The sequence below is a fragment of the Wolffia australiana genome, chromosome 14 (genome assembly GCF_029677425.1).
Source record: "Wolffia australiana isolate 7733 chromosome 14, ASM2967742v1".
Classification (NCBI taxonomy): domain Eukaryota; kingdom Viridiplantae; phylum Streptophyta; class Magnoliopsida; order Alismatales; family Araceae; genus Wolffia; species Wolffia australiana.
The window spans coordinates 15,861,709-15,882,103 of record NC_135848.1 but is presented as its reverse complement, the minus strand read 5'-3'; the positions used below and the strand labels follow the sequence as shown (position 1 = coordinate 15,882,103).

The 20,395-nt window shown below is 41.6% G+C and overlaps 3 protein-coding genes across 10 annotated transcripts; 1 reads left to right on the top strand and 2 right to left on the bottom strand.

Annotated features, from left to right (window-relative positions):
- Window positions 1–3,019: 3,019 nt before the first annotated feature.
- On the bottom strand, window positions 3,020–7,609 carry LOC144711798 (VIN3-like protein 1). 5 transcript variants are annotated; one of them, XM_078585861.1, is made up of 6 exons: window positions 7,033–7,608; window positions 6,806–6,941; window positions 5,850–5,940; window positions 4,888–5,489; window positions 4,441–4,763; window positions 3,020–4,350 (listed from the first exon to the last, which is right to left on the bottom strand). In XM_078585861.1, exons 4-6 carry the CDS (start codon window positions 5,358–5,360, stop codon window positions 3,281–3,283), a joined length of 1,866 nt encoding a protein of 621 aa, XP_078441987.1. In that variant the 5' UTR covers window positions 5,361–5,489; window positions 5,850–5,940; window positions 6,806–6,941; window positions 7,033–7,608; the 3' UTR covers window positions 3,020–3,280. The 5 variants fall into 5 exon arrangements, with proteins under 5 accessions (XP_078441987.1, XP_078441988.1, XP_078441985.1 ...); XM_078585862.1 differs by lacking the exon at window positions 6,806–6,941 and having other exon boundaries at window positions 5,838–5,940; window positions 7,033–7,609; XM_078585859.1 differs by lacking the exon at window positions 6,806–6,941.
- A 5,406-nt stretch (window positions 7,610–13,015) lies between these two features.
- Window positions 13,016–15,599, bottom strand: GTF2H2 (general transcription factor II H2). Of its 4 annotated transcripts, none has more exons than XR_013583634.1 (5): window positions 15,138–15,599; window positions 14,214–15,055; window positions 13,770–13,911; window positions 13,510–13,672; window positions 13,016–13,311 (listed from the first exon to the last, which is right to left on the bottom strand). XR_013583634.1 is itself a non-coding variant. In XM_078585674.1 (4 exons), the coding sequence occupies exons 1-3, from the start codon at window positions 15,459–15,461 to the stop codon at window positions 13,782–13,784; spliced, it is 1,296 nt and encodes a 431-aa protein (XP_078441800.1). In that variant the 5' UTR covers window positions 15,462–15,599; the 3' UTR covers window positions 13,371–13,672; window positions 13,770–13,781. The 4 variants fall into 4 exon arrangements, 2 of the variants coding, with proteins under 2 accessions (XP_078441800.1, XP_078441801.1); XR_013583635.1 differs by having other exon boundaries at window positions 13,016–13,288; XM_078585674.1 differs by lacking the exon at window positions 13,016–13,311 and having other exon boundaries at window positions 13,371–13,672.
- Window positions 15,600–15,693: 94 nt separating this feature from the next.
- LOC144711677 (26S proteasome non-ATPase regulatory subunit 7 homolog A) lies at window positions 15,694–19,761 on the top strand. The gene is made up of 10 exons (XM_078585676.1): window positions 15,694–15,880; window positions 17,498–17,590; window positions 17,661–17,742; window positions 17,994–18,090; window positions 18,168–18,243; window positions 18,922–18,980; window positions 19,069–19,191; window positions 19,284–19,341; window positions 19,416–19,501; window positions 19,583–19,761. The coding sequence occupies exons 1-10, from the start codon at window positions 15,694–15,696 to the stop codon at window positions 19,634–19,636; spliced, it is 915 nt and encodes a 304-aa protein (XP_078441802.1). The 3' UTR covers window positions 19,637–19,761.
- Window positions 19,762–20,395: the final 634 nt, after the last annotated feature.

The window sequence follows — 20,395 nt, the reverse complement described above, 5'->3', positions numbered from 1 at the left end:
AAATTTTATAATGATCCAGGCCTCTATTTATAGATTAGAGGGTATGGATAGAAGAGCAGGGGAAGATGAAGCAATGCTGAAAATTTCAACTAAATCGGGGCTGTAGATCAAAAGTTATGGTTGTTTGAAGTTGGAGAAATCCTAGCCATTAATTTCTCTATCCTCATCATCGCCATCAATTTCTGTTGAATATTCCAATCGCTATGGCTTCTGTGCCACTTTGTATTCCGCAAGCACTCGTCGTTTCCCATGCCACGTACACCTAAGAGAATGAAATGACAAAAAGGAGAAAAAGACAAAAGATAAAAGAAAAAAAACAAATAAAGAAAAAGTGAGAGAAGATTCGCGCTGATGTGGCGGCGTGTTGCATGCATCATGTCAGCACCGTCAGAATCAAAAGAGAGAACAAAAAAGTGTATTTTTGTCTTTTGATCCTCGGTCCACATAGCATTTATTGCTAAAAGGCTTCCTTTTTTATTCGTCCATGTCATCCTGCACATTAAAAAAGCCAAAGAACTTTTCGTTAGGCATAAATGCAATCATCGCTTCGTGAATCACAAAGTGATGATTGCCTAGTTAATGATTGGCTGACGCCAATCATTAACTCAGCTGATGATTGGCTGGCACCAATCATCATAAAGCACTATGACACCTGGCGGCACAAATTAAAGGGCTTAAAACATTAAAAATCCATAGTAATTAAAATGAAAGCCCAATAATACATCTAAATATATATTTTTTGACTCAGAAAAAATATCTTTCCAAATTTAATGTCAAAAAGAATTCCAAAAAATCATATTCTGTCTTAAAAAATTATATTCTTTTAGAATATATGGTTAGAAAAATCCCAAAAAATGCAGAAAATACAGAAATTCATTCTAAAAATAGATTTAATCATTTTAAGCTTGACGACATGCATATATGAGTAATTTAATACATATAAACATGTACATATGATAATATAAGGTAGTAAAAATGCATGTTATCACTACCTTAGGGAAACAACTCCAAGCTCAATTTGACATCAAGAACTTGGACATAGAGAAATATTTTCTAGGTATCGAGGTTGCGCCCTCTCCAGGTGGGATCACACTCTCGCATCAGAAGTATATTAATGATCTCTTGAATGAGACTAACCATCTTCAGTGTCAACTTCTTGCCACTTCTTTGGATGTTAACTTAAAACTTAAATAAGATTAAAATGAACCTACGACCAACCAATTCGCCTACTAAAGGCTTATTGGTAAATTACTATACCATGCGCACACCAGACCAATATTTCTTACTCTGTGAATCTTCTAAGCCAGTTTATGCATTGCCCTAAAATTTATCTCTTACAGGCAGCTCACAAGGTTCTTCGGTATTTGAAGGGGACTATCGGACTTAGTCTCACCTTCCATCGAGATCAGTCTGTTTCTCTAGAGATTTACAGGGACTCCGATTATGCTGGCTTGCAGGTGGACCGCAGATCTACTACTAGCTACTGTTCCCTTCTTTGTGGGAATTTAGTTACATGGCGTAGCAAGAAAAAAAGTTGGTCTCACTCTCCAGCAGTGAAGCCGAATTCAGAGCTCTTGTCAAGGGCATGTGCGAAGCACTCTGGATTCGTGGCATTCTCTCTGACTTGAAGCGTCCACTCGAGGGGCCTATCATACTTCGTTGCGAAAAGTCAGTTATCAGTCATGCTCATGATCTTGTGCATCACAATCGTACCAAGCAAATCGAGATCAACCCACATTTCATCAAGGAAAAATTGTAGCCAAAAGTCATGGAGATTAGCAATGTCCCTACAAAGCTACAACTTGCTGATCTCCTGACTAAAAGCCTACCACAAGATCTCCACGAGTCACTTGTCTCCAAATAGGGAAGGAATAATATACATTCCTTCGCTTGGGGGAGAGTGTTAACGAGGGCCCGCATGTGATACTCACGTGGGTCTACAGTTTGAGGAAATATGGTCGTTGCCATATTTCCTATTACTATTATCTCTCTATTTGCCCATTAAGGGATGTATGTCTTTTTCTCTCTTCTATTCTGACTTTGTGTATAGTAACCCTAGATAATGAGAAGATTGACGAATTTTGTTTTGTTCAAAGGGTTCTCCTTTCTCAGTTTCCGCTTCTACACCATGCATTTACTTTTAGTGAGTTTCTTGGTTTCTCCTAGATCGTTCCAAAATTTAACGATACAATGATTATTTTATAAATTAATGGTTATAAATTTAATGCTTTAGCTTATTTTATTGACCAATATGTTGCATTTGGACGCTATGTAGTTCAGACTTTAATGAATAAATAAATCATTAGCATTTTGGTAACCCACTATTTTGTGCATTTTGGTACCTTTTTATTAACATCGCCCTTGTTTCAGGAATTGGCATTACCTTGTGAAAATACAAGAACATTCTCTTATGACGTAATGAGACAAGAAAGTCTATTTAAGTTCATCTGTTTTGGCGAGAACGAGTTTTAACATATTTGGACGCTTAATATGCCATTACTCAACTATATCTATAACCCACTGACAATGGAAAGGGTCTGGTAGATTGAGATCATCATGCATACATTAGAAGCGCAAAGGTAAGACCTTTTCATGTTCTCCAAATGAATGTTTTCTCAAAAGATTTCATTACATCCTGAACAGAAGAATACTGATTAAACCCAAATGTTTTGACTTCGAATATTTCTCGGGACGACATAACTAATCCCCCGAGTAAAGGTTTCTGACATCTGTAATCATCAAATTTTCTGGGAAAAGTCGCGGAGACCTCGGGCAGCTTCATCGTCATCTTCGTAATTTGAAGATGTTAGTGCAACTTTGATGTCCACTTAATCATGCTTCGGCTACAGGCCTTATACCCATTTTAATCAACAGCCTCAATCTGAATCGACTTCACATTCCAGGAAAGGTCAAACAAAACATCTTCCTCAATTAGTACGAATGAAATGGAAACCTCATTCATTACCAAACACGTCCTCCCTTCAACAGAAGACCTCGCTCGGATTGAGTAGAGAGGACGACAGACGAAGAGAGATTAAATATTTGACTTAAATCGATTCTCTATCGAATCCCTCTGACGGGTAATACAAAAAAAAATTGAATACATAGAGCAAAGCAATTTGAGAACACCAGCAACCTAAGGAAGGCGACCAGGCGGCGTCGCACCCATCATAAATTCATAATGGTGACCATCATAACCATAGCTATCATCATCATCAGCATCATCGGCGGCAGCAACAGCGGGACAGATGGTTGATTGGCTGAGAGCGAGGTTGGGTGGTCAGAGATGGGGAGCAGCGCACAAGGCGTCGCAGGAGCCATGGTTCCGCGGGCGCTTGCATGCGACGATGCCTGAAAAGGAGTCGAGGAGCTGCCCGGCCAGGGAGGCGGGGTCGTCGACGAGGGTGTCCACGTACGTGTGCACCACCCGGCGCTCCCGCTCGGTCGAGCGCAGGCTGAACCAAGTCAAAAACTTCATCCGGAAGTCCCTGCCGACGTGCCCCTCGCACTCCAGCCACCGCAGGACCTTCACGCAGTCTTCGTAGCGCTCGTCGAGCCTTCCCTCGCACGACGGCCAGGGCGGCGAGCCGTCCACCAGGGTGCTGCCCCCTTCAAACTCCGTCTCTTCCTCCGCTCGCCGCCGCCGCCGCCGAGCCCCGACGTCATCGTCGCCGTCGTCGTCCCAGTTGTGAGAATCCTCGCTTGTGCCGCCGCTCTTGCGATCCGCTGAGCCTTCGCCCGCCTCGGAGCAGCCCAGCGCGGCGAGCAGCTCGGGGTTCATCCCGAGCGCCGACAGCACTCCCAGGTTGAGGCCGCAGGGGGCGAATCCCGACGGCGACGACGGCCCGCCGTCCTCCCCTCCCTCGCCGGAATCGCCGCAGAATTCGACGGCCCCGCCGCGCTCCTGGACCCAAGCCAGGCGCAGTATCTTCCCGAGGTCCCGAACCTTGAAACCGCCGGCAGACGAGGGCGCCCAAGACTTGGCTGTCTCCTCTTCCCTCTTCGACCCAGACGAGCCGCCTGCGCTGAGTTGTTTACGGAGCACCTCCACGCTCCGGGTGAAGCACTTGGACTCCGAGTGGCCCAGATCACCCCACTCCCAGAACGAGATTACCTTGAACGCGTACTCCGTGCACGGCCGCAGGTTAGAGACGAGGATCCTCTTCTGGCTTCTCGGGAACACGACCGGCTCCATCTCCGCTCCTCCTCGCTCCCTGCTCTCGCCGTACCACAGCTTATACCCCTCGACACTTCTGCCATCCGACGGGCTCACGTCCTTGAGCGCGATCACCACCGTGGTTGACGTTATATCCTCGAACTGGAACCGGCATGCGGCAGGGAGAGAGTCGCCTGCGACAACACCAAAAGTCTTTTTTTTTGTTAAAAAAAAAGAAATTAAAAGTTCGACTGGGAACGAACTCGGGTTGAGACTGTTGGTACTTTGCACGGTAGCGCCATTTGGAAGAGGGCATGACGCGGCAGAGCTCAGCCATTCGTCGGCCTTGTCAATCCCGAGAGAGCAGAGCTTCAGTACGTCGCCCGCTACGGAAAGCCTGCTCACGATGCCCCGAGCCATCTTTGCCGAGACGCCGTCCACCGGACCCACTTCGGTTTCGAGCTTCTCTTTCGCCTCGCTCACCACTTCATGGAGAGTCTTGAAACGTGAAGTGCCGTCCAAGAGCCTGAAGCTCAGCGAAATACGGTGGCAGAGAATGTCCACCCGCCGTGCATCCCTAGCCAACACAAGTTGTTTCTTCCAGAGGCTGCATGTACGTTAAGCATTTGATGAGAATCACAAAATCCTTTTTCCAAGCGTCGGCTGGAGTGTTTTTTTTCACAAAGAGAAAGATGAAAATGGAAGAAGAAGATGAAAATGGAAGAACATACCCAAGTATACTGGAGACCTTCCCGCAAGAAGCACAGCAGTAACTCCCATCAATCTGCAGCGACTCCCCAAGATTCACGACGCCCGCTTTCTGACGTTGAATGGCACACTCCACATGGCATGACATCCCGCACGAATCGAGATCTTGGGATTCAGATCCACACACAAGCCAAAGCGTGGGATCCTTGTTGTCATCGAATTGGTGGCAAATGCAGCAAGAGCACCTCTTACAGAATGCCTCCTCCAGGGATAGGACGGCTTTGCAGGCCAAATTCTGGCACACCCATTTCTTGTTATGTGCGGAATCCAAAGGACCCACCGCGGGAGACAGAGAACAAGCTGAAATGTCTCCCTTTCTCGCAGCAGCCCTTCTTGAAGAGTGGGTCTCGCTCCGGGAAGCCTTCAAATTCCCCGATGTGGAGATGTCAATGTCCAGATTTTTCTTTTCTAACGTTTGCTCTGCGTTGGATTCCATCTGCAGATTGACCGAGCAGGGCGACGACGAAGGTCACGTTCTCTTGATCAGATCAATCAACAGTCGACTGTTCATTGGCTTGAGGACGTTGAAAATTCCTAGGATGATGCTCGCCATTCTCAAAGTTGACTGGCAAATATACCCGGGAGAGGGGAGAAAAAGAAGTCAACATCAGCACGAAAAAGAACAAAAAACAAAAGGCTAGAGGAAGACGCTTGCAGGGAAACTGAGTTCCCGGGTTAAACATAGCGAACGCAAATGCTAGGTTCATAAATTTATTAGATTTTTTCTTTAAAAAAATCACTTTATTAGATTTCACTGAATCGTGTAGAGAACCAAAAAATGATGTTTTTCGTTAATAATGATACGGGAAAACATACTTCTCGCGGCCTCGATCCGAGATTGTGTCAGAGGATTGATTGGTTCGTTATAAATCTAAATCATTTTTTTTGAACTATTTATAAATCTAAATCATACTTATGATCTTACACGGAGGCGCCTTCATGTTGGTGCTTGTTCACCTTCTATGCATCACCGAACCGACGCAGACCGATTGCAGGAAAGACGGATTAATTTGATCCTGAAAATGCATATTCCGCTGTTCATGAAACAGAAAAACATGTTGTACTTTTCCTTTTTGTTCTTCTCTTGTTGTATTCCTTACTGTACACCACACACTCGCCTGATAGATTGCAGTCAAGCCTAATATAGTGGCAGATAAAACACAAAGTTTGACATGGCAACTTAAAGAGAGTCTGTGAATCCCTGACTTCTTCTAATCAGCACCTCGATCGATTGGACAATCAGCTGCGTCTAAAACTTTGGAGGTCGTGAAGGAAACTCCATAAGTTCTAAGAAGAAATTTTTTTAACATCAATCTCATCGATCTCATAAGTATCATACCAAATCCCCTCAATCGAATAACGTCTATTATTTATTTTTTTGAAGAAGAATAACGTCTATTATAAACTGCGAAACATGGGTTCTGAAGAGTATAGTGGGACAACACCAATGTTAAAAGAATCCGATTCCATACATCTTGCGAACTATTGTTAGGGTCTCGGACAGAAAATAAAGGACTTTTATGATCGACCAATACAACTCGTTCATCAAATATGACAGAGAAATACGCACATTTGAAAAACGGTTCTCATTTTATGTAGCGGGGTAAACGTAGTCGACTTGAGCCACTATGGGGCAGAAAATCCAGAGAAATTCAAGTTCAAACAATGGGACATGGACCTGCGAGTCGAAAAGCAGACTAAAAAAATTAAAACTTTCATTTCTCAAGAAGGTGCTCAAACACACCGTATCCTAAATTAAAACCCTTTACATCGAATTCGTTTGTATAGAATTTTTTGATGAGTAGAAAGTTCATTCCTTTGAAGGCGCACGAATAAAACTTCAACAACAAATCAGCGCAGAGAAAGCAAATATCTTCATACCTTTCACGAGATAAGAAGAAACAAACAAAAAGTGTGAATCTCTGATTTGCCGTTCAAAAAGCCAATCCGTTAGATCAATGGGGAGAGAAGCCAACGAAAACTGGATCATTCGCCCCGCTGATCTACCGAACGATTCCTATTCGGCCCCGGAGAATTATTTTCCAAACAGGATCATCATCGCCGGCAGAAATTTGCAAAATTTCCGTGAAAACGACTCAAGTTCTCACCTCCAGCGGAAACCTAGATTTTCCTCAATGCACCGTCCAGGCGATTGACACATGGACGCAGCTACTCAGCGCCGTAACACGGTGTTCTTCCTTCCAAGATATCGCCTTCCAGTACCGTCCGTTTTTCGAACAAGCCCGTGAAATTGCGGAGAAGGGACCTCGATCCCCGAGTAGCCGCGGCGAAAATAACACCCAGGTGGGGGAGAAGTCGCAAAGCCTCTTGCCGATGTCACTGTCTTAACGTCGTTCCAGCGCTACCACAAACCCCATAAGTCAAGACACAACCGCGGATTAGCCTCACAAATCACAAACCCAGTAGGTGACCCACGACAGGGGGGACGGACGGGATTGCGCACGGAAGAGCACGAAAGAACTAACGCAATGTTGTTGTGGGGTTCCTTCTTCCTGGGCGAGAGCGCGGACGAGATCCGCCGCTTCTGCTGATAGTGGGCGCAGGCGGATGGAACGTCACGCTCCGCCCGCGCGGTGAAGTAAACGTGGGCGTTGCTGGGAAGGCTACTGGCGGTTTTTCGGCGGCCCCCACGCCCCGATTCTACACGCGGCTAAAGGGACAGAACAGATAATGAGATGACGGGTCGTCAATCCACACACCCCACCCTAATTATCGCTATGAGTTTTTCTTGGTATGAACCACGAAGGGGGTAGCAGAATCACCATAGACAAGCATCCAAAGGAATTTCTAGTGCCTGGTGCCATCGACTGCATTTGCTTGCTCCGCTTCCCTTCCTAATAGTGCGCCTGAACGGCAATAACAAGTTTGAAATGGAAATAAAGAATGGAAAATTTGGGGGCAGATAACTTTATCTCCTGTTAGAAGAGATTTTATTACTAACACTAAAGGATTAGTTTAACCAAAAGTTTTGTGGCAAAGATTAGGGGGTGATAAACTCAAAATTAGGGTTTTAATTCGTCCTTGGTATTTTTGAGTTTAATCAATAAAAATATAAATAAGTGCTCACTTCGTTGAATTTTAGCTAGTGATGAGTCTGGTTGTCTCCGCATGGAAGGGTAATGAAGGATTTAATATTCTTTAAATAGCGATTGATGAGATGAGGCAAGATACGTATACAATATGGGATCAAGAGACAATAAAATGTAAGTTGATAAGGTGTTAAATACTTATAGAATTAATATTATTATCATAGAGAGTAGATAATGATATTACATGTACGAATGAGAATGAGAATGAGGATGAGAATGGAGTGACGATAATGAGATAAGAACGTAAATAAACTGGGGTGTTATGACAGAAATAATGAATTGTGTAAGGGGGATGATAGGTGAGATGACAAAGAGATGGTGGTGTGCAAGGCAAGATTGAAGGGTATAAAGACATAATGTGATGATGGAACAGAAATGTGAAATGGTTGTAACCTAACAATGGTGCCAAGAAGAACCAATGTAGATCCTTACGGTAGATCCTTACGGTAGATCCTTACATTCCATCAGGATCGTGACGATTTTTTAGTGCAGGTAAACTCCTCCTCTTATACGTTGCCTCTTATCACACACCCAATACACCAAGATCATGCTTGATGGACATCACTACCTTTCAATCATCCCACAAAATCACTACCATTCAATCAACCCACAAATGTAGGAAACAAAGTTTGAGGATAATTTTGTCTGAGATACATACCTCTATTTATAGATTGGAGGGCAAGTATGGAAAGAGGGGTTGAAGAGAAAGCAACCCTCAAAATTTCAACTCAACCACCCTTCTGGATCATAAAATCAACCGTTAAATTCGGAAAAATCTGGTTGTCCATTTTTTCTCTCCTTGTCATTTGCAATGTCATTCCTTATTTTCCATTAACTTTTGGAATCTTAAATATTCTTTCATTTAATGATTGGCACTGATCCCTCGTCTTCTACAAATGCAACTTTGAGGGTGACATGTGTCCCTACATAGAGAAAGAACATGAAAAGTCATTTTTTTGTTATGTAATCATTGTGTGACGTGGAAGCACATCACCACGAGTATATCACCACTTTCTCTCTTTTTTATTTTTTTATTAAATGAATTTTGTGTGTCATTTGCATCATAAAAGGCTAAGAGATGTACAATCATTGCGTGACATGGCATCACATTCTTCCGTACCATGTTAGCACCTAATTGATTGTGGTAGTACATGTAAATCCCATGTGTAGGACGGAAACTGTCGTCTTTTTAATTATTCTCTCAATATTTTCATTGTATTTATCACAATTTTAATTTTGATCTTTTTAAATTAGTCTGTGTCATTCCTTCGATAAAAAAAGTGTCAATCACTGGTTGAGCATTCTGGAATTGCAATTTTTAATGCCATATTTACAAATTTCCGTAATGATTAATGCAGCTAATCATTGCTGCATCTCTTGATTGGTTACCATTGAATTGAAACAAATGACGACACATGACGAGGCATGTTATTTAAAGACCAGAAATCTAATTAATATGTATAAAATAAATCCTAAGTTGTAAAAATATAATCAATCCATATTATGACTTAGAAAATTAATATCTCTATAAATATAATGTCAATATATTTATAAAAAATATATTTCAGGTCATAAAATTATTGTTTTTTCAGGATATGATCTTGAAAAAATATTTAAAAATACCATTAAATCCAAAAAATCAGAATTACACTCTCAAATAGATTGGGTGTTCAATATGAGATTTTAGACCCTTGGTATAAAAGGAGACAACTCGAGGAAGATAATGCAATGTGGTCCTTGGAAAAGGCAGCAGAATTTTTTTGAACAGTTATCTAATTTTTTTAACATATTAGTGCTAACCAGTACCACTATTTCGGGTTTGATACTTTGATGGTTGACCAAAATCCAATTCATCCTAAGCGCATTAAGTGGGTCACGTAATATACATACACCGTAAATAATGATAGAAATGTTCTAGAAACAAGTCAATCCGCACATTTGTATCTTCTCGAGAACAAGGAGTAGCTTGGTAACACACAGGCTAGAAACTTGACCTATATGACTAAGTTGAATTAATGTGTGTTTAATGTGTATATATGATGACATATACATAATTCATTTGGAATTGCAATAAAGGTTGTTGGGCTACCGAAGGCGTTAATAAGACAATTACATGGGCCTAGAGGGTTGGAGACAAATGGTCTTTTGCACATCAAAAAATATACTTAAAATTTAAGGGTTTTTTGAAAACATTTCCAGAAAGTATGAAAATAATAAGGCCCTGAATGAAATTCAATCAGGCCTGAATTATTCAGGTGCCCACTCTTCTTCTCCTTCTCCCCTTTGTTCCTCTCCACTCCTGATGCAATTAGAGCAGTGAAGTGGTGCTAGAAGACCATTCAGGGGACACACATAAATGAAGGATGATATTCAATGTACCAGAGATTGTGTGGAATTGTATATAGGCTGGAAACACGAAGAGCACAACCCGCTCCCGCAAGGAATTGAGGAATCAGGGATTTGAAATGCGCACCCATGATTTGATTGTTAATTTTTAAATGCTAATAAGATTCTATCTTAATATTTCTATAGTTTAATCGACTAAGTTTCATCTCATTCAAGGCCTTAGAACCCAACAGATTGGAAATCTGAATATAAATTCAGATGATTACTAAGATTTTGATGGTCATTCCTTTTTTCATTTCTTTATTTGTGACATAATAAATAGCATGTCCATGGATGCGAAAATCTTTAATACATGCAGGTGACTAAATCACAATTTTAAATTTTATGAAATGAAATTAAAAAATTTAGCTTAATATTTTTGTATACTGATGCATTTTTAATCATTATGATACTGGTATTTTTTTCACCCAATATTTATTTTCATGAAGCATTTAAATAACACACTCAACGTGGATATCCATAAATATGGGCTATCATGTTAGAATACTTCATATTTAAGGCTAACGTATTCAGACAAAATACACTACTAAAAATCTTGCCATATTTTTTAGTAGTTTATTATACTAGAATCATAGATTTTGTTTATTTTTCCCTTTGTTCTATCATTCTATTTATATTCAATTTTCATTTTTCAGAAAATGTATACTTTTATGTATAAATCATTAGATATCTTCATCTGTAGTCTCTTTCTCCGTTGTTTTTATCTCTCTCATCACATTTTTACACTATACCTCTCATATTTCTTCTTATAGTCTCTGAACCGTTTCTAGGCTATCTTTTAAAAATTTATTCATATTTATACCTCCCAACCCTCCCCTGTCTCCCTGAATCTTCCTTCCGGAATTTTAAAAAATCTATTGTCTCTCCCCAGATAATTTTATTTTTATACCCCATCTCTATGTAGAAAATTGTTCTATCATAGTTCGTGGTTCTTTTTTCATATTGAAAAATGTTGCTTCAGAGCGATGTACAAATTTAAGCCTGAGAACACTTTTTTTTCTCCATTCTTAGTCATCTTTAGCAATTCTTGACACTATTTCTAATGCAGGAAAATTATTTGACAGATATTGCACACTTACTATCCAATCCCTCATGCTATGTTCGTATTTGTTGAAATATTTGTGAATCGTCATCAGAAAGGGAGAATTATGAAGAAGTATGCATGACATAAGTCTTGAATTGGAGTTTTGAGGGACGGATTTGAGTGAAATCAAGAACAGTTCGATTAATCGTAGTATGTTTCGCGAAATTTATTGCATACTGTTTTTCTGCAAAGCATAAATTCTAAACTTTGCCGTCTATCTCGCGTAAGACTACGAATTATATTTCTTTTGAAAGATGCTGCGAATTATATATTGCTGACAAGTTAGGGCTGATTTATCATCTGTGAAACTGTACTAATTTTAATACTTATTGATGTGTTGTGTTTAATATTTTACTTTTTTAATTTTCAAATTCATACATCTTGTAAGAGATACGAACAAAAGCTCAAAAGACGATTCACTTACTCTAAGCCTAGCAATTAGGGTTTATGTTGATCCTGATTGACAGTTTGCTAATGACATTGTCGTCATCAACAGGTGTTATTCTTGTCATCACTAACTGTCCATACTTCTCATAATTGGCATCGACAACTAGGACAATTGACAAGTTTTTTAACAATGTTGACACCTGATCGAAGTCACAAAACCTCATCAGTGTCATCATAAACCACCCTAACATTCATCAATGTCTTTGTCATCATCAACGTCATTGATGGTCGATGACACTGAAGAGTACCGAGCCCTACTTCTGATACATTTACATATATTATCACTAATATAAGTAATCCAATTGCGGCCTCTTATGCAAGACATGCTATAGAGTAGAGTTCAATGTCAACTTTTCGTTTCTTCTGGCAAGGCAAGTGTAAAAAAAATTTATCTACACTCGTTTCGGCTGCCGTTGAGCATTGTAGTTACTTTGTTTTCCTCCATTGAAATTCCAAAAGAGCTAACAAATACTCAATAACCCTAAATATTGAAGAACTCGTTCAAAATTCAACAAAATCAAAAAGTTCTAAATTTCGACAGAAACACTAAAAATACCATTAGACTGCCCTTATTTTTATTTTTTTTGAAACTTTCTCATGACTGGATTTCAAAACCTTCCATGTACTTTCTACTAGTTCATATAATATCTTCAAGTGGGCCTCATTATCATCAAGATGGCGAAGAAAAAAAAAAGTGACGAAGAGGTACGTTACTGTGCTTGTTTTGATTAGTGCTAATTAAGTCAAAGGGGACATGTGCCTTGTTCACTAAATTAAAGGAATAATTTAAATTGCCACTCGCAATGTATGAAATACTTCAATGGAAGACAAGTGAAACTGACTCAAAGCCTTCGTAGTATGTTTACTCAATATCCCGATGAAATCTACACAGCTAGGGGGACTCCGATTTAAAAAGCAGAAAAATTGAAAAAATAAAGAAAAATCTATAACAATTATAACCTTTTCCAGATTTGCATCATTAAAGTCTCATAGTTGAAGACAATATCGTCCAACAAAAAAAAATATCGTCCAACAAATCTCATGAAAAAGAACACGCATATGGTGTGGATTCTTCCTTGAGCATTTAAGATAGTAGTCAATGGAACTGACTCGTAAAATACTGAAGTAATTTGAAAACTATTTAACATGCATGGTTTCTTCACAAAATAATAAAACATTATTAGATCCTGTGGCGGTGAGGATTGGCACAGGTAGTTATGACATAATCCTTTTTAAGCTTGGAGCCGATACATCACATAACTTCCAACACTTCATTGAAAGCACTCGAATCGATGAAAATACCAGCTTTCCATCAACCTGCACTTCAACTTGTAAAAATCCTACGTGACAGGTAAAGTGAGTTTATTATTTTTGAACATCGACTGTCGAATGCTTCTCATATGCAAATGAAACAGGGATGTATTTTAAATGTATACTGTTTTATGAATCACATGCTTCGTATATTGAAGGAATCGTATGCCAAAGTCCACTTTCTCATGAATTCAAACATGATTTTCACCGAGATAAAAAGAAGAAACCTTGGGTATGATCTTGTAATGCTGCATGATCAGAAGAAAGGCCAAGGTGCATTGAATCAAGGATCACGAGGACTTGTCCGTGTTTTGCTTCCGAGTTTAGAAATCCCACTCATTTACTTGCACCTGCCGATCATCAAGCTACCCCCTGCCTGCGAAGTCAACACTGAAAATGATAGTTATAAGAACACGTGTAGGTGGTGGGCCAATTCCCAAACGAGATGATATTGATATAATGATGACGATGATCATCAACATCATACCTGGGATAAAACTCATGACAAAATAGATTGCTTCCGACTCTCGCAGCCAGGACAATTGTGCAGGCTCTCATGTATGTAAATATCGCAGTCGAGGCAAAAATGCTGTTTGCAACTGGGGCAGCAAACGTAAAGGCTGGGCTTGCTTCCTGCATAGGAATGACGAATTTTTTTTTGAAGAAAATAGGAATGATGAAATGAGGACCCTTTTAAGTTGCATGCCATAGGAATGATGAAATCCACTTCATATCCAAGATATTCCTTCTCTGTGGATCTAAGTCTATTGGTTAAGATTTGATGGGTGAGGTCTCCCCCAATCATCATGCATGTCCTAGCGGAAGAAAGATATGATTCTGATGGGAATGCAATCAGTTCCGTATCATCAAAGTAGGGACATTTGGGAAAAACTGAATCTCAAAACCAGACCAGGACTAATAATTGGAATACTTGCCGAAATCAGAGATGTCCTGCTGACAGCCAAAGCATGTTTTGACCGATTTCTTGAAGGCACTCTGAGGCGGTCCGACAGATACTTCGTCGAATGGCAGGACGGGAAATAGATGATGATAAGATCTGGCCAGATGTGGAGAAGAAACGAGGGTCAATCCGCAGATGTTGCACTCGGTGGGGAGCTCGCACACCCGGGCAAAACATCGAGGGCAGGTGTAGCCGCCGCCAATCTTGAGCTCCTTGTGGCAAGAACAGATGGCGAATCCCGTCTCGGATCCTCTCTGAGGAAAACCCATCTTGATCAAATTGGCAGTGGCATACTCTGCAATGGCAGGAGGGGGAGGCGCGTGTTCCTGAAGCAGCTCCTTGAGATGAGCCTCATCCAATGCTACGGTGTAAGTTCCTCCCGTTTCCTGACAAAGATGTTTGCAGATGTAAATCTCTGCCGAAAGGCCGATGACGGAGCACCGAATCTTAGCCTTCTTGCAGCCGTCGATGGTCTCCATGATGTTTCCCGGGTCGCAGGTGCTGAGAGCGGAGTACAAAAACAGGACTTCCCGGTGACCGAACGAGGGGGCCCGGGACAGAAAGCCGTGGACGAGATCCAGCGCATTCTGCAGCGAAGGGTCTCCGGAGCACTCCAATTTTCCCAAGAGCGCTTTGATCTGCGATTCGGGGCTGCCCCCGAGCTCGGTCAGGCGGTAGGCGACCCCATCCTTCATCGCCACGAGGCCGATGTGGCTCAGCGGATTCTGATCGAAGAACTCTCGGATGAACCCCTCCGCGCACTTGGCGACGACGGCCATTCGGCTTGGGCGGTAATCGGTCTCGGATGCAGCCTGCAGTTCACATCGCGGTGTTGACGACGGCGATGAAGGGCGGGGGAGATGGTGGGCAAGAGTGAAAGGCTGATGGAAATACCCTGGAGAAGTCGAGGACAACGTACAGATACCGGATGAGACCCCGTTGGATACGGGCGGCGCCAGTGGCTGTGCGGAGGAGGAGGCGGCGGCGGTACTGGGCGTGCTGGAGAGTCTTGGTGTCGATGGGCCGGAGAAGGCCCGACTCGTCCTCCTGGAGAGATTCCCACGAACGCTCGTCGGCGTAGGCGCGCTCCCAAGCGGCGAGGCCATCTCCTTCAGCCCCCTCTTCCTCCTCTTCCTCTTCTTCGTCCTCCTCTCCTCTGGGTCCACCGGGCTTTCTTCCTCCCGGCCGCCCCGAGCCATTGCGGTCGAAGCTGTTCATCGACGCCCCCAAAGAGTGGAACGCGAGCGGAACCCCTCCCCACCTCTAAAAATTGAGTCTTGAGGGCACCCTCTTTACATTGGGAAAAGACCCATCACCCAACTTGAATAAATACGAGAAAAATGAGAGAAAAATTCCTTCTTCTTGCCCAAGTTTTCCCTGGGAGTAGAGAGTCTTCAGACCCAGGATCGATCTTCGACGGAAAGCCCTTCTCGGGAGAGCCTTCAAGGAGATGGACGTGGTGAAGGCCCAGCAGATCTCCGCGACGCCGGTGGAGAGGGTCGTCGTGCACCCGCTTGTGCTCCTGAGCGTCGTCGACCACTACAATCGCGTCGCCAGGGACACCCGCAAGCGCGTTGTTGGTGTGCTTCTCGGAAGTTCTTCCAGGGGAACCGTCGATGTCACCAACAGCTACGCGGGTGCGTTTTTCCTCTTTACTTCTTACCTTTTTCCGTTCCGTGCCTCGATCCGGCAGTGGAATTTCCAGGTCGAACAGGTTGGTTTCTATTGCATTTGGCCTGAAGAAACTTGCGTTCTGGGTCTAGTTCTAGGGGAGATATTGTATAACTTCTCGTTTCTGCGTCCACCCGTCTCTTGTTTGGGGGAGAGAATTGAACCAAGTATTGTAGGAAAAAGCTGAGATACAGTCGAGGGGCTAGGATTCGTACGCTGACTTGGAGTTTAAATTGGGTCATTGTCGTTCACGGTGATCTAGCAGTCGGGAATAACAGGTAGGTTCATGGAAATTAGGGATTGAATTGGCTTCCAGAGGATGCTCTTTCCTCAACGATGCATTCTCTTCGTGCAACTAGGAGACCTTGTACTGTCCTTCGTCCTGTCTTTTGCGTGATCGACATCCCCTTGACACTATCGTCTGATCTATAGCTTTCCTTTCTATTTATTTCTTTCTACTTTGGACTTGAAGATCTATGCAAAACCGTTGGCAATAAAACTTCTTTAAGGTAAGCGACAACGTTTATTGGCATCTTCTCGGGGTAAATGGATGCAGTTACAAGTGCGTTCCAGCTCGCAGTCTACATAATTTCCGTTTCAGCAACGTAGCGTGGTGGGTTTTTGTTTTATGAAAGAAGTGTAGAAGCAAATCTCTACTAGTAAAGTGCTCTTCATGTTATGAAATACCTGGATTGAAACACTTTTCTGTTTGAACCGGGGGGTTCATTCTACTCGTGAGTCTTCATCGGCATTATTTTTTGTGGTATTTTAACTAGTTTGTTTTTCACATTCCTTTGTATACAATTTTTTTGTACTCTTTACCGTAGCAAGACTGCTAAAACCTACTTTGCCGCTTCCATTTTGTCATTCGAGAGTATTTTTATTCATTTGAATTTGGAAATTGACTACATTCTTTTGAAAGAATTGACTACATTCTTTTTATGGCAGTTTTCTTCAGAAAATGTTGATGGCGGTTTAACAAATCCTGATCGTAGATGTTTTTTTTAAAATCCTGATCGTAGAAGCTTTTGATAAGGCCCGACCGCGGACTTATCATGGCGAGAAGAAACGCATATACAACTCATCATGTGAGAACTCGGGTGTACGTCCGAGTTCAAATGATAAAGGGGGGAAACTGATTGCTATAAATAACTGGGAGTAGCTGTTGATCGGGTATCAAGAAGTGGTTATTTGGGATTGAAGGTGGATGGAGATATTGTTCTCACATCTAATCCGGCTCAACTCGTCAAAATATGTGATTTGGCTTGTACGTTGGATTTGTGTCATTTAATTTTCGCCATTCATCCTGTATGCAGGGTGGCACAACCATCTTTGATTCTCCATACTAACTCTGTTCTTGACATTTCAAAAGAAGTACTTTTGACTAATTGTTCAATATCTATCATAGGCGCACATAGTCATTTTACATATTGATCATTACATATTAATGTACGCCTTTGTGCTCTTTAATTCCCCCCATTGTAATATTGACTTGTTTTATCAGAGGTTTTACTTTTTTTATTTTAATTTCCTTCTTCTTTCTTGTGAATAACATACGCCTCTTTTTCTCTTATGATTTGCAGTTCCTTTTGAGGAAGACGACAAGGATCCCACCATTTGGTTTCTTGATCACAATTACCACGAATCTATGTTTTCAATGTTTAAAAGGATAAACGGTATTCTTCTATTCCTATTTCTACTAAACCATGAATAAGTCTCTTATAATTTTCTGGTGCTGACCTTCAGCCAAGGAACATGTCGTCGGTTGGTATAGCACTGGCCCAAAGTTGCGGGAGAATGATCTGGACGTTCATGCCTTATTTTACGAGTAAGTTATTTTCTCATGTGCTGACTTATCGATTTTTTTAAATTTATCAAAAAACTAGATTTCCAATGTTTTCTCCTCGAAATATGTGTTGACTAGTTCTTAATATTGTATTTGTCGCCCATAAACCTCTAGAGTTTTTCAATAACTAGAGAAGATACACATGTCCGGTTGTTGAAATTCATTTTATCAGTTCATTGGTTATGCTCGCCAGATTACGTGGCCATTTCATGTTTCTGAAATCATTTCTCCAGTGATGTTCCAAATCCTGTGTTGGTGATAATTGACGTGCAACCAAAGGAGCTAGGTCTACCGACGAAGGCGTACTGTGCTGTTGAAGAGGTCAAAGAGGTAGTAATCTTTGAACCTCTTGTATTGTGGATGGCATGACGACAAGGCCTGATAAATAACATATGGACATGATTCAGAATGCGACGCAAAAAAGCCAAAAGGTGTTCGTTCACGTGCCATCAGAGATTGCTGCTCATGAGGTCGAAGAAATCGGTAAGTTATCCATTCCCCGTAGTACTTTGTCCAAGTGTGTTTTTTTCTTTCATGGCATTTTTAGTTTGAACTTGATGGGTAACATGCTGAAGAAATTAGTTAGCCATCCATTTTTTGTGGTGCAAAAAGTCGAAGAAAATGTCTAATTATTACTTTTTGTGGCGTTGTAAACATTGGTCATGCGAATCGTTTTTGGCATCTTTTTGTGCTCCTCTTTTTCTTATGATGTTGAAGGAATCTGTTAAGAACTTAACGTAGTTAAACCGTCCAAGAATTCAGTGTCAAACTAGATCCAAAAGAGAGTAACAAGGTATGAGATGGAGTTGTATTGACTCCTCTCCAACGGTGCGAGATCAGGAGAACCTCCCTGCTCCGCCCGGAAGCTGACCCTCCTGCCTTGAGAATCGAGAAATTGATCAATGGCCTGGTCAATATCCGTCTTCCTTTATTTGTAGGCTGCCCGCTCCTGCCTTTTATGGATTCAAACCAGCATGAGCCTGAATGGTCTCACATGCTGAATGGCGTCTCTTCTTTTCATGATAGGTTCTATGTAGAATCTTATTAGAATATTATTACTTTGTCTATGGTCTATTCCTTCTATCGACTCATCCCCTTACCTTACATACTATCGTCCTTTCTGGGCAGTCATTCCTCACTGACCAAATGCTTTCAATATAGGTGTGGAGCATTTGCTAAGAGACGTCAAGGACACAACGATCAGTACTCTTGCGACAGAGGTTTGCCTTTTATTTCTGTGTGTTTTTTTTTCATTGTTGCAACAGTCCCAAGAAGAAACCTTTGATCTTCCGGGCATTCAATCAACAGGTCACCGCAAAGCTGACAGCTTTGAAGGGTCTGGATGCCCGCCTCCGTGACATTCGTGGCTATTTGGACCTTGTAATCGACGGAAAGCTCCCTTTGAATCATGAGATATTGTATCATCTACAGGTGAGAAACCGGTCTGGCCACCTTAAATTTCTTAGCTTCTTGGGGTGAGGAAACCCCCCATGCAATTCAATGATCTCGCTCCCTCGATGTAGGATGTGTTCAATTTGCTGCCCAACCTGAACTTAAATGAGTTGATAAAGGCATTTTCAGGTGAGCATTTTAGCTCTCGTTTGCCCTTAGAGGCTGTTTTTTTTCTTCTTCCACATGACTTTTATCATTAACAGTGAAAACGAACGACATGATGCTGGTGATCTACCTGTCGTCACTTATCCGGAGTGTAATAGCCCTTCACAACTTGATAAACAACAAGGTACACGCCCACAGCACTGTCTAGTTATCCAGTGGGATTCTGTAAAACTCCCAATGCCATGTTATCCTTTTTTTCTCGCAGATGTTGAACAAGGAGCATGAAAAGGCAGAAGATACGCAGCCCCTGCCCGTTTGATGCAAAGCTCAAAACTTAACCTGATGGAATCTTCTTATTCTAAGTTTTAAGCCGCCCCTCCCCGCAGAGACTTGGCAATTTCATATTTTTGTGATTCAATGAAATGATAGAAATATTAGGCCCAAGTTTCAAAACCTTCTCCAAGAGTGGGAACAAATTTCCATGAATAGATCTCCTACTAGAGCGAATGGAATGTGGGTGCTCATTGAATCTTGATAGTCTCAAAATTAGGATCTTAAATCGTCATTGGAAATTGAGGTATTCAACAAATATATAAACCAACACTTGGTCATTTTTTTGCTAGTGATGAGTACGGATCATCTCTATCGGGAACAATGGTTGAGAACTTAATAATTTTACCATGGTGATTATTGCGATGATAAGAGAATTCTCAAGATGAAGTCAAATGACGAGGAAATACTAGGCAAGATAGTGATGTCGAACCAAGGGTTTTAATTCTCAATGATATAGGAAATACTAGACAATGATAATTTAAGTTTGAAACAAATAAATGTAAGTGAGAATGAAAAAAAAATAACAAGAGGTGTGATGGGAGAAGGATAGATGAGTCAGATATGATACTTAGCGAGCAAGTGAACAGTACAATTACAATGATGGTAATACATGATTTTAAAGACACGGAGGTGGCGTCATGACAAAATTACGCTATTGAATATGTTTGGAAAGAGCTATGTAAGGTGGAGACACTTACCATAGACCCATATGTTCTGCCAGGATAACGACAATTTATGAGTGTCG